The sequence below is a fragment of the Euleptes europaea genome, chromosome 14, assembly GCF_029931775.1.
Source record: "Euleptes europaea isolate rEulEur1 chromosome 14, rEulEur1.hap1, whole genome shotgun sequence".
In the NCBI taxonomy this organism is placed as follows: domain Eukaryota; kingdom Metazoa; phylum Chordata; class Lepidosauria; order Squamata; family Sphaerodactylidae; genus Euleptes; species Euleptes europaea.
Window position 1 is genome coordinate 16,836,081 of NC_079325.1, and position 12,685 is coordinate 16,848,765.

The window sequence follows — 12,685 nt, forward strand, 5'->3', positions numbered from 1 at the left end:
AGCATTTTAAGAACACAAAACCAAAAAATGGCACAATCTGAAAAGTGGGGGGGGGGATTCAAGCCTAGGTTTTAAAAAGCCCTTTTCTTTGCTCAGAAAGAGCTCAGAGGAAGCAGGAAGTATTTGAATCCCCGCCTCTGTACATGCTGCTTTGTAATTGGCGGTGAGCGAAACTAAGCTTGTGTGTCCCACACTTTGCCTTATGCACGGGGATTTCACCCGGGCTCAGCTCAGGGGAAAGGAAGAATCGGGTTAACAGAGGAATGGGAAGGTCCAGGATTTGGGAGGGCTGGCAGCGAGGTCATCTCTACTGGAGGGAAAACTCAAGCATAACTCCAAGGAACAACCGGGTGAACGTGAGTGAAAGTACCCATGCATAAGTGACCAGAGTGGCTTATAAATCTCATTACATATTAGAATCATCCAGTAATACCATCACACACACAAAAAAGAATACAGGCTGAAAATGCCAGGATAAATACATAAGTTTTTACCTAATGACTGAAGCTTAACAAGTTCTGCGCTAATCAGGTAGATAGGGTGAGGGTCTACCATACCCGGGGTGCCACAATTCAGAAGACCCTTCCTCTTGTTATAGCTCCACTTGCTTCTAATAACAGAAGCAGGCAGAGCAGATCTCTGGACCATGCTTTTAATGGATAGGCGGGTATGTATGGGAGTGGGCAATCCTTTGGGTATCTTGGTCCGGAGCAATGCACACCATTAAAGGTAATAATCAATACTTTGGATCAGGCTCAGAAGGAAAGAAGCAGCCAGTGCAGTTGGCATAATACTATCTCTGCAATTCATGCCAGTTGGCAGTCTGGCTGCTGGATTTTGCACTTTTTGAAGCTTCTGGACTCATTTCAAAGGCGGCCCCACATATAGAACTCTTCAGCTTCTATTCCAGTTGGTGGGCGGGTGAGCTCTTTTTGGAGCAAGGGAGGAAAGGAATTGTTCCACTTGCAAATTGTGCCTTTGATTTGCACCCTGGTGAAGAGCAAACCTGTGTAAGATTCAGTATTCAAGTCTCTTGAGCGTGTTGGGTTCCTGCCTTTTCTTTTCTTTATGGTTCTGCCGCTGTGGAGTGTTTTGATTCATTGTTGCTGGCTGTGTGTGTGTTGGGGGAGGGCGATAAGAGGTTGCTAGTAAATGTTCCTGTGACTGTGTACGGTATGGACCTGATCTTGCAAAACCAGTATGCTACTTGGTTTTTTGTACTTCATACTAAAAAGTGCTGGCATTGGTGAAGCCTTGAAGGGAGGATTTTAAAAAAATAAATAACTGATGTTCCATGTATATTTTAGTTTTATGGCATGTGTTCTTGGGATCCAGTTCGTGGAAAGCATATGCACAATGCATATGAACACATGAAGCTTCCATATACTGAATCAGACCCTTGGTCCATCAAAGTCGGTATTGTCTACTCAGACTGGCGGCAGCTCTCCAGGGTCTCAGGCAGGGTTCTTTCACATCACCTACTTGCCTAGTCCCTTTAACTGGAGATGCCGGGGATTGAACCTGGGGCCTTTTGCTTGTCAAGCAGATGCTCTATCACTGAGCCATGGCCCCTCTCCATGGAGAGCTGCTGCCAGTCAGAGTAGGCAGTACTGCCCAGGATAGACCAATGGTCAGGGGGAGGGGCCATTACTCAGTGGTAGAGCATCTGCTTGGCATGCAGAAGGTCCCAGGTTCGATCCCTGAGATCTCTAGTTAAAGGGACTGGGCAAGTAGGTGATGTGAAAGACCTCTGCCCTGAGACCCTGGAGAGCCGCTGCCAGTCTGAGTAGACAATACTGACTTTGATGGACCAAGGGTCTGATTCAGTATAAGGCAGCTTCATGAGTTCATGAGTCAGATGGCAATGTTGTGTGTTCTGCAAAGAGGAGATTGGTTTTTTTAAAATAAAATGACACCAATAGAGCAACCAGTTGGGGCATCAGCAGACCAGTGCAAAAGACCTGTTGGATATTTTTGGGGATCCCCTCCTCCTGAGTCGTAATTATGGCAAAAATATTTGCAAATGATCTTTTGGCACAGCCTTAGTATGTATTTATTAGTATGTATTTATTTTCACATGTTTTTATATGGGATTTCCAGTAGTCTTCCTTCCAAGGCCCTGTTGGCTCTTCACCTGGTTAGCATCAGTGGTGCTGCAGCATCAGATACCACAAGACTAGGTTTGCTACAGTTTGGAGGAACTTTGCTCAGCCCGAATGTATGTTTGGAGATTAGCGCTGTTTCTTTCTCAGATCCCAGGGACAAAAAAAGTCACCTAGTCCAGCCTTGTGCTCAACCCTCTACCTCTACTTGGGAGGCTTATATGGATTAGCCAACATCATCCATGGGGATGAAGCTGTAAGCTGATTTGGAACACCACTGGGGAAAAAAGAGGGGTATAAATCATTATCCATAATTGGGAAAAGTACAAATATGTCACATCACTTTTCAGCATATTTTGTACATGTGATTGAGGAAGCTTAACTGTGGTTTGGCACATGATTTGTAGTTTGGTGTGCCATTGAGGGTACTGGTTTTTAAAAAAATATTTATAGCCTGTTTACAAGCGGAAGTTCATGAAGCAGATTTCCAGCATATTTAAAATGCAATAAATCAAGCAATCAATAGCGTAACTTTATCACACAACCCATGAAAAGATAAAAATAGTTGCAAAACCGATCAAGCCATCCATTGGATTGGAATCTAATCAGCAAAATTTCAGATGTTTTTATCTGGGTGCTCATAGGCCAAACAAGTTATCGAGAGAGCTGTGGAAAGGCTAGTTGGGGGGGAGGCTGATTCACATGGGGTCTGCAGTGCAGGGGGAGAAAGCGGATTTAACGTTTTTCCACCACAGACATCATTTTCCTGATGGAAACGAACATTTCTTCCAGTAAGACGGGGCCAAAGGATGGGCTAATGCCAGTCCAGGGTGCTGGAAGGACTGCCTTCTCCCATACTGTCCAGACTGCTTGTTGACCTCCTGGTCTCTGTGCCCCTGCTTCCAGAGGTTAGGCAGGTAGAGACCAGAAGACAGAGATTTTTCGGTGCTGGCCCCTTGCCTTCCCCTTTGTGGCTTACCTAACATCTGCTTTCCTTTCCTTTAGGTGCCAGGCAAAACACCTCTCTTTACTCAGGCTAAGTGGTTCACTAAGCGGTTCCATCTTTTTTTTTTAAGCTGTTCTATACCGTGGTCCTAGCTAAAGGCATTTTTATTAATGCCATTTTAGACTGCTCTGTGTTATGGGCTTTAATGCCTTGTCTTGGTTTTGGTGGTAGTTTTTATTGGTCTAATTATTATGATTATCTTGTTGTATTAGACTTTTGCTGGCATTTATTGTTGTGAGTCACCTCAAGCTGGTTGGGAGAGGTGGCACACTGTTTTTCTAAGTAAATAAAATAAAGAAAACTATCAAGATGACTACCAGATGGATAGACAGAAGGATGGTCATAAACAAGGTGCCACCACAGAGAAAGCCCTGTCCTCTGCACTCTCCTCCAACAGTAGGAGCACCAAGAACTGGCCTCTTAACAAGTTATTAGCCCCCGTTTTCTTCCTTTAGAACTACAATCCCCAGACTTCCCCAGGAAGAAGGAATGGCTAAGAAATCAAGTGGAATAGGAAGCAATGCAAAAACAAAAAAAAACAAAAAACGTCACCCTCTTTCCTTTCCCTTTCCCTAGATTTAACAGCCATTGGCTATTCATCAACCATTACACACTTTAAAAAGAGGAAATGAAATTTAATTTTACTAGACACTATAAAGAGATAAGTTGCCACATCTCTCACGCAATTGACCGATCTACTTGACAGCAGATAACGCAGTATCCGCTTCTCAGAAAGTGCCTTTAGCTGTTTTATCCAGGGAGTGATATATTTATTTCGTGCAGTATTGTTTTGTGGACGTGCTAAAACCATGTGTGCTAGGGAGTTCTTCCTTTTCTGTAAAACGTTCAAGATGTTATAGGAGATGGCCATGCTTATGCAGTCAGCATGATCAGCGCCTGCTATTGATACAAAGGTATCTAACATATGGCTGGAGATGCGAACAGTAGTGGTATAATAGTTGAACTTGGGAGTCCTGGGTTCAGATTTCCAGCCATGTAACCCACTGCGATGATGCTGGGCCTATCACTCTTTCTTGGCTCAACCCACCTAGCAGGGTTTTTGAGAGGATACAACCATATTTGCTTTCCTGAGCTCCTTGAAGGATGGGCAGAAGAAAAATGTAATAGACCTGCTCTAAAATGCGTCCTGTCAATTTATAACTTATTCTTCCTGGTGCCCCGGTTCCCTTCACACTCTTCGCTCTCTACCGTCATGTTAATTTAAACAGTAAATATCCAGACGGGAAGAGAATAGAAATGTTTTTGGCTAATCTTATTCATTGGCAGGGATTTGGGGTATTTGCTTAACAAAATTAGTTAGGCAAATGTGTGAAGAGAAGTGTGATAAAGAGGCTTGGATTCACCTGCCACTTGATCAAGTCACCTGCAGTAGAAGGTGTTCTTCTCGCACAATGCCTCCTCGGCAGTTGCCTGTTACCTGTCCGTGACCTGAGAGCAGGTGGGATACTTTACAGCTCTCTTAGAAAAGTATAACTCTTGTTAGGTTTGCATTGCGAGTCATGGATCTCATCCCCAGGATGTAGTGATGGCTGCCAACTTGGAAGGCTTTAAAAGGGGAGTGGACATATTCATGGAGGAAAGGGGTATTCATGGCTATTAGTTAAAATGGATACTAGTCGTGCTGCATACCTATTCTCTCCAGGATCAGAGGAGCATGCTTATTATTTTGGGTGCGGTGGAACACAGGCAGGATGGTGCTGCTGCAGTCGTCTTGTTTGTGGGCTTCCTAGAGGCACCTGGGCCTTGGTCTGATCCAGCTTTCCTTATGTTCTTATGTGTGTTGCCTAGCTATAACCCCAAACTCCAGGATTTTGGTTTTTGTGTGTGTGTGTGTGTGTGTGTGCAGGTGTTGGAATTTTTTGGTAGGGTTTGGGTTGGTAGTGAAGGACAACCGTAAGGGGGAAGAGATTTATCCTAGGGGCCCTGATGGGATAGGAAATATTGTAGATCATGGCAGTCCTGAGCAGTCTATACTCCAGGGCTCCCTGTTGACCAGGGACAGCGCTTGTTTTTTTCTGGTGCCTGGCTTACCTAGGTATTTTGTCTTTTGGAGATGCTTTTTAAACATGTACCCCAGAATTCTTCCTTTTTTTGGCCATTTCCTGTGGGTCTGAAGAAGTCTGAACTCCAAATGAATAACAAATGCATCTTGTCTGTAGAGCACAGCCATGTACATGTGTGTGCACGCACACCTTCTGTGGCTGCTTTTTAAGGCTAAACGACACGTTTGGGGATCAGCAATCTGATCCTCAGTGTAAGGCGCAGTCCTGTGTTCCTTTATTCTGCAACACACTGCCCTGCTTCAGAAGCCAGTACAGGGCAGTATGTTGCAGAATAAATGAGCACAGGAGGCAGTACAAATTCACCTTCGAGCCAGAGTAGTGGTTAAGAGTGGTGGTTAAGAGCGGTGGACTCTGATCTAGAGAACCGGGTTTGATTCCCCACTCCTCCACATGAGCTGTGGACGCTAATCTAGTGAACCAGGTTGGTTTCCCCATTCCTATACATGAAGCCAGCTGGGTGACCTTGGCCTAGTCACAGCTCTCTCAGCCCCATCTACCTCACAAGGTGTCTGTTGTGGGGAGGGGAAGGTAAGGAGATTGTAAGCTGGTTTAATTCTTCCTTAAGTGGTAGAGAAAGTCGGAATATAAAAACCAACTCTTCTTCTTCTTCTTCCTTCTTGTTTTTGTTCTTCTTTCTTCTTCTTTCTTCTTCTTCCTTTTGGGGTGGACAGTGTTCAGAGCTTAGTAATTACAAAAGTGTGCCCTTATTTTCATCAGTGAAATGCTGATGAATATTCACCTGTGGTTCGCACACAATTTTTCAGGCACTTCTTGCACGCTCTCAAACTTCTGAGAGCTAGGAGATTGTCATGGTTTCAAGATTTTGAAATAGATTTTTTTGCATTTTATGACGCAACTGGATTCAACATAAATTTGGTCTTGGGGGCTCTAGACACACACATTTCGCAGTGCACTTCTGAGAGTTTAACTTGAACATTAATCACCTCTGGAAACATTTTATAGTCTCTAGGAACCGGAGTATGCTCTGTGTTCATGCTTGGTTGAGGTGTTTGTTGTCGGGGTGAAGGATTCTTCCCTATGCAGAGCTTTCTCCCCCGTGACCTTGCTCTAGCTGCTTTCGAACAAATCTCAGAAGCAAGCCGGCACTCCATCAATAAAGTCCATTCTGTTCTGGTTTATAAACTCTTTCTAGCAACTTGCTGGACGGCATTCCTGACAGGCTTCTCCAGCGTATCTTTCGTGGAGCAAAGGTCTCCGTGGCAAGCAAACAGCTGTGTTGATTGTGGGCGCAGTAGATCTCCCCGTTTGTTATTTATCTGCCCTGACCTCCGAACCAATCTCCTGCATGGCGTTCCCCAGAGGTCGGACCCCATTGTCTCCCCTAATGGTTTTATGGAGACAAAGATCTACAAACAAACAGTGCCGAAAAGCATCCAGCCTGCCCCGGAGTGCCATGAGATGAATGATGGCGGTTGCCTCAGACAAGGCCAAACACCGGCAGCTGAGGAAATGAAATGCCATTTCTGCTAAGGCTCGGAGTCACTAACGTTTCTGCCTCCTCCCAAGCCGTACTTACCACGAGCTGATCTCTGAATTGGGCGTGGGGGGGGGACACACACTTTGGCCTCAGTGATTTGTGGCTATTGGCCGAGCGATGGCAAGTTTGGGCCTAAATAAAGCTATCAAAGGACTGTGCTGCGGCCAGGGTAATTGGTCAGATGCAGACATCAAAGGGAAATCTATTAAATGGCTCCCTGAGAAGTGGATGCGCTAGCCGGGAGGGAGGGGGGGATTTATTCCAAGGACTAGTGAGGAATCTCCGTGGTTAGATTGTCTGTCATCTGATGGGACTCCTTGGGGGCACTCTCGCAGTATGTTTTCTCCTGCTGACATCGAATTTTCCCTTTAATAAGTGGAGGCCTAATTCCCTTTGTGCTTCTTGGCTCCTCTCCCCCACCCTCCACCAAAAGTACCTGGAAGGGTTATTCAGTACATTACAAGAGTGGTTTCCAGTGGACAGCTCCATCACTGCTCTAAGACGAACATTTCTCGTTAAAGTTATGCCACACCTTTACTGTAAAATTGATGAATCATTACCAATATAAAAGAGGGCCAGCCATGTGCTTTTTTTGGGGGGGTGGTGGTCCTGGGCAGTGCTCTTTGCTAAGCATGTTGTCCTTTCATTTAACTGTATATGTGTACTCGTGTATGTACAAACACGCACTGCCCATTCATAGAATCATAGAGTTGGAAGGGTCAAACAGGCTATCTAGCCCAACCCCCTGCTCAATGCAAGATCAACCTAGAGGATCCTGGCAAATGTTTGCCAAACATCTGCTTAAAGACTGCCAGTGAGGGGGAGCTCAACACCTCCCTAGGTAGCTGAATCCACTGATGGACAATTCTTACTGTAAAAACCTTTTTCCTGATATCCAGCCGGTACCCTTCTGCCCGCAATTTAAAGCCATTATTGTGTGTCCTATTCTCTGCTGCCAATAGAAACATTCCTGGAGGAGGGTCCACATTATGATGCTTCCATGCTCCTATAAGCCCCACTGGGTTTGGCAATGCTGAAAGCGGCACAGAAGACTCCTATTCCATTCTCCCCAGGCATCTTTCCCAGTTTGAAATGGGAGATTGTCCCTGAGATATTTCAGGAGTCTCTGGTACAGTCCACCATTCCAGGTGGAAGCCAATGGGCCAAGACTTACTACTTGGAGCCAGCGCGGTGTAGTGGTTAAGAACGGTGGTTTGGAGAGGTGGAGTCAGATATGGAGAACCAGGTTTGATTCCCCACTCCTCCACATGAGCAGCAGAGTCTAATCTGGTGAACTGGATTTGTTTCCCCACTCCTGCACACAAAGCCAGCTGGGTGACCTTGGGCTAGTCACAGCTCTCTCAGCCCCACCTACCTCACAGGGTGTCTGTTGTGGGGAAGGGAAGGTGATTGTAAGCCATTTTGATTCTCCCTTAAGTGGTAGAGAAAGTCGGAATATAAAAACCAACTCTTCTCCTTCTACTATTTGGCAGTAGGTCCCTACCTGGGCCCTGAGAGATGTCCTGACACTGGTCAAAAAGCAACAAGGTCTCCCTCTCCCGTAGTCTGAAAGTTGCCTTTCATTTTAAAAGAGGAAGGTGTTGTCACGGAATGAGAAATGTGGGACAAGAGTGATAGTAATATTTTATGGAGCCTGGGAAAATAGCCAGAGCAAAGTCAGCTGAGCTGTTCTCATAGCTAGTGTTTCCACATCCCCACAAGCCCTGTCGCAGAAATACAGTTTGAAAAGGGCAGAATGCCTCTGAGCATATGTATGTACGTAAGTGCCATCAAGTGGCAACTGACTTATGGTATCCCCATCAAGGGACTTTCAAGGCAAGTGAGGAGCGGAGGTAGTTTCCCATTGCCTTCCTCTGCAGATTCTTCCTTGGTGGTCTCTCATGCAAGTACTCATCCTGCTTCACTTCTGAAATCTGACAAGATCGGGCTATACCATGCTGACTTCCCTCTGAGCAAAAGCAGAGAGCCTTTATGATAGAGAAACATGTTGGGGATGGGGCACCATCAAACAAATGGTACATATTTTTGCAAGCCTTTTGAGGCCATGTTGGTACCATTCTCTTTGGAGAAGCCACAACAAAGGGCTCAGGCTTTTTCAAAAATGTTTAAGAACACCTAAGTCTTCCTTTCTGGCCAACCTCCTAGATTTGTTTCTGGCTTGCTGCTGCAACATAATGAGAATAATCTTTTGCCTGGCCCAACTGATTGCCTGGAGATGGAATAGCCTCTTGTTCTTTTTTCTTGCAGCAAACAGGATTCAAAATATCTCTTTACCATCTTCCTATGTTGTACCTGGGAGCACCCCTGTGATGGACCATCACAAACACTGCTTAATGTGAACTTTTATTCAGTTGGCTGCATAGGAGGAGTAATTTATTCTGTGCTGAAGGTCACATTGGAATTACATAGGAATCAATTGGTTTGACTTTTTATTGGTTGCAGTTTGCATCAGTTTTACATTGCTGCTAAGGGCGTTTTTTAAATGGTCCTTGTGCACACTCAGGGTGATAATTTTGGATATTTTAGAGACTGGGCATAGCTAATTCAGGTCTTCTTTTATACATGTATGGGTTTAGCCAGTGTGGTATAGTGGTTAAGAGCGGTGGTTTGGAGCAGTGGACTTTAATCTGGAGAACCGGATTCCCCACTCTTCCACATGAGCAGCGGACTCTAATCTGGTGAACCGGGTTGGTTTCCCCACTCCTACACACGAAGCCAGCTGGGTGACTTTGGGCTAGTCATAGTTCTGTTAGAGCTGTCTTAGCCTCACCTACCTCACAGGGTGTCTGTTGTGGGGAGAGGAAGGGAAGATGATTGTAAGCCAGTTTGATTCTTCCTTAAGTGGTAGAGAAAGTCTTCTTCTCATTCTTTTACTCGTTTTTTTCTTGTTCTTTTTCTTCTCTGTTGTCCGCTGCCTTGTTTAATTTCTGTGAACACTGGTAAAAATTCTTGCAGCAGAGAGTCTTTGCTTATCCAGCAGAATAGACCTATTAACTCTTCTTTTGCAGTGCTGGACTGTCCCATATTGAAGTAACAGCAAAATCAGTAAAAAAAAAAAAGTAGTTAGTGTTGTTTATTTTGCACCCTGCCTCCAATGGACAATGCCAGCCATGCTTCTGCTGGGGATCACTCCTCTACTTGAATTGTAATTGGATCCTAAATTGCACACAGAGACCTCCAAACACTTGACTGAATTGCTGTTTGCCCAGTTGGTACAAGCCTGCAAGTAGGTGTATCTTTGCCCCAGTGGGACAAAATGCAGCTCCCTGGCATCGTTTAGTCAGGAGAACGGGGCAGGGAGGAAGGAAGGGTTAAATTCAGCTCCTATATGCTGCAGTCCTTATCCAAATTGAGTCCCAAGCTGTGCACTGTAGTGGTACAAGTTTACAAACCTGTGAGGAACTGACTGATGGGTGTTCAGGGCAAAGTTTTCTCGGTGAGGATGCCACAATTATGCCTTCCTAAGGACCCCCTCTAGGTGACATTTATTATGTTGTTTTTACATGAACATCCGTTTGTTCTCTCAAACTTACAATTCTGGACAGGTATTTCAGTGGACTAGCTGGCAACGAACACATGAAGCTGCCTTATACTGAATCAGGCTGTTGGTCCATCAAAGTCAGTATTGTCTACTCAGACCAGCAGCAGCTCTCCAGGGTGTCAGGCAAAGGTCTTTCACATCACCTACTTGTCTAGTCCCTTCAACTGGAGACACCATGGATTGCACCTGGGACCTTCTGCATGTCAAGTAGAGGCTCTACAACTGAGCCACAGCCCCTCCCCAAACTGAGATCACATGAACACATGAAGCTGCCTTATACTGAATCAGACCCTTGGTCCATCAAAGTCAGTATTGTCTACTCAGACTGGCAGTGGCTCTCCAGGGTCTGTGGAGGCCTTTCACATCACCTACCTGCCTAGTCCCTTTAAATGAAGATGCCGAGGATTGAACCTGGGACCTTCTGCATGCCAAGCAGATGCTTTACCACTGAGCCACGGCCCCTCCCCAATGATGTTTTATGCCTTGTTCCTGGGCCAATATACTTGGTTTGAAGGGTTCCAGATTTTTTTTTGAAAAGTTTCTTTATAAAGAAAAGAAATCAATATGTTTTATAAACACATGTCATAAATTTGGGGTCAGGAAAGAGTCCGTTGAGTACCTTTTAAAGGGAGCATGTTAAGCCCATGCCCTCTGCACCAGCCTGGCCTAGAGGGTGTCCCTTCCATGCAAGATTCCCCATATTGCCTGTCGTCTCAGCCCCTGCTTTTAATGAAAGCCTGTGAAGCGTTGCCGTTGTGTCCGCATGAGAGACTTAAAGGATGGGAGGTCAAAGATTAGCTCCCAGCAGGGGAAACGAGCCTTTAAATGGGGAGAGGAAGAAGGGTTGAGCGAACTGAGTCTTGAGGGTGGAGCTGAGGGGCTTCAGCAGGAACTGCCTTTTGTCAGGGGTTGAGGGTTTTTCCTGGGAGTGGCGGAAAAGGCAGATATTGTTGTGCTTTTCCTCCCTTGTGTGTGCCGTTCAGACTAGGGAAGGAGAGCGGCTTGGCTCACCGCAATTAGTTGAACAGCCTGACCCTTCCGCAAGCCCCTCTCCTGGCCCAAATGGATTTTCTGTTGCTTTCCCATTAAATGACGGATGGGGCCTCAGGTAAATGGCTGAAGCATCTTCCATCAGAAGAGTGATCGGGAAGGGGAGGAGGGTGGGGGGTTGTCCACGGGGGCGGCAGATAACATCTTGTAATGAGCGTGATGAATAGTAGAAGGCCATTTTCAGGGGAATTTGCCAAATGGGCCTGCTGGCATGATCTAGAGACTAATGCTAGGCTGAAATGCCCTAAGTGGCTGTTACTAAGGACCACAGGTATTTCCAGCGATGGAGGAAGTAGAGATAGGTGACCGGACCTGTTGTACCCACCTCGTGAAGAAACAATGGTGCTCCAGCATTACTTCCATTTTGTCAGAGTAGTTTTTGATGAGAATTGGTCCAACGGCCAGGTGTGTGTTTGTGTTTTGTTCTTGTTTTGTCCCTGAGCTCAAAAATGAACTATGACAGTCTTTGAAAGACACAACTGGAGTAAATGTTTCTAACTGGTTTTGAGTCGACTGCCGTGACTTCCTTCACCGCTAGGGTTGCCAATACCTGGAGATTTTGGGGGTGGAGCCTGAGGAGGGCGGGGTTTGGCGAGGGGAGGGACTTCAATGCCATAGAGTCCAATGGCCAAAGCAGCCATTTTCTCCAGGTGAACGGGTCTCTATCACCTGGAGATTGGTTATAATAGCGGGAGATCCACCACCTGGAGGTTGGCAACCCTATTCACAGCAGCCCTTGAAGCTGTCATTTTGTGAAAAGTTGGGCTTTGTCTTTAAAACTTTCACTGATTTGTTGTTATTTTTAAAGGTTGAGAGGTAGTCGCTTAGCCCTTACACGGCCACCGTGTGCAATCTTCAGCTGAGTTTTACCCTTCCTTAGCCCATTGACTTCAATGGGCTTAGAAGGGCGTAACTCTATGTAGGATTGTGCAGTGTAGTTCATATGGTTGCTTGGGGGAGGTCATCATTATTAAACCATTTTAAATGTAGTTTTGAATTAGAAATGTAGATGTTTCTTTAAAAAGTTAACTTGGAAATGGGCTGTATCGTACTTTCCATACAATTATTGTAAAAATAATTTTGTCATTCACATGGGGAAATTTATGTCAACGTAATATATGACTTTCACAGAAGCTTATTGGACTGGAGACAGGTGAGAATCCTCCCCCCGCCCCCGGTAGTTGGAGGTGGTTTGAAAGAGCAATCTTTGCTCTTAAGTATTTACTCAGATGCCTTTTTTAAATCTAGTAGATAGTTTTTTCAGGGCTTTGTGTTGTACCCCTCCCTGTCTCACAAAGCGTGTTTGACCAGAGAATACAATGGGGAAGACAAGTTATACATGTACACCATGGGAAGAGATGTCTCTCTCAGCTTTCATAAATC

General features: G+C 45.4%; 1 protein-coding gene across 13 annotated transcripts in view; it reads left to right on the forward strand.

The window, feature by feature from the left end:
• Positions 1 to 12,685, forward strand: part of ROBO3 (roundabout guidance receptor 3) — a 214,584-nt gene that overhangs the window by 41,008 nt on the left and 160,891 nt on the right. The window contains exon 1 of one of the 13 annotated variants that reach the window (XM_056860033.1): positions 11,236 to 11,360. The exons of the other annotated variants lie outside the window; for them this stretch is intronic. Coding sequence (XP_056716011.1) covers positions 11,342 to 11,360 — 19 coding nt within the window. The 5' untranslated portion in view covers positions 11,236 to 11,341. Of the gene's footprint in view, positions 1 to 11,235; positions 11,361 to 12,685 lie in introns of those variants that run through there. 13 annotated transcript variants of the gene reach the window in all.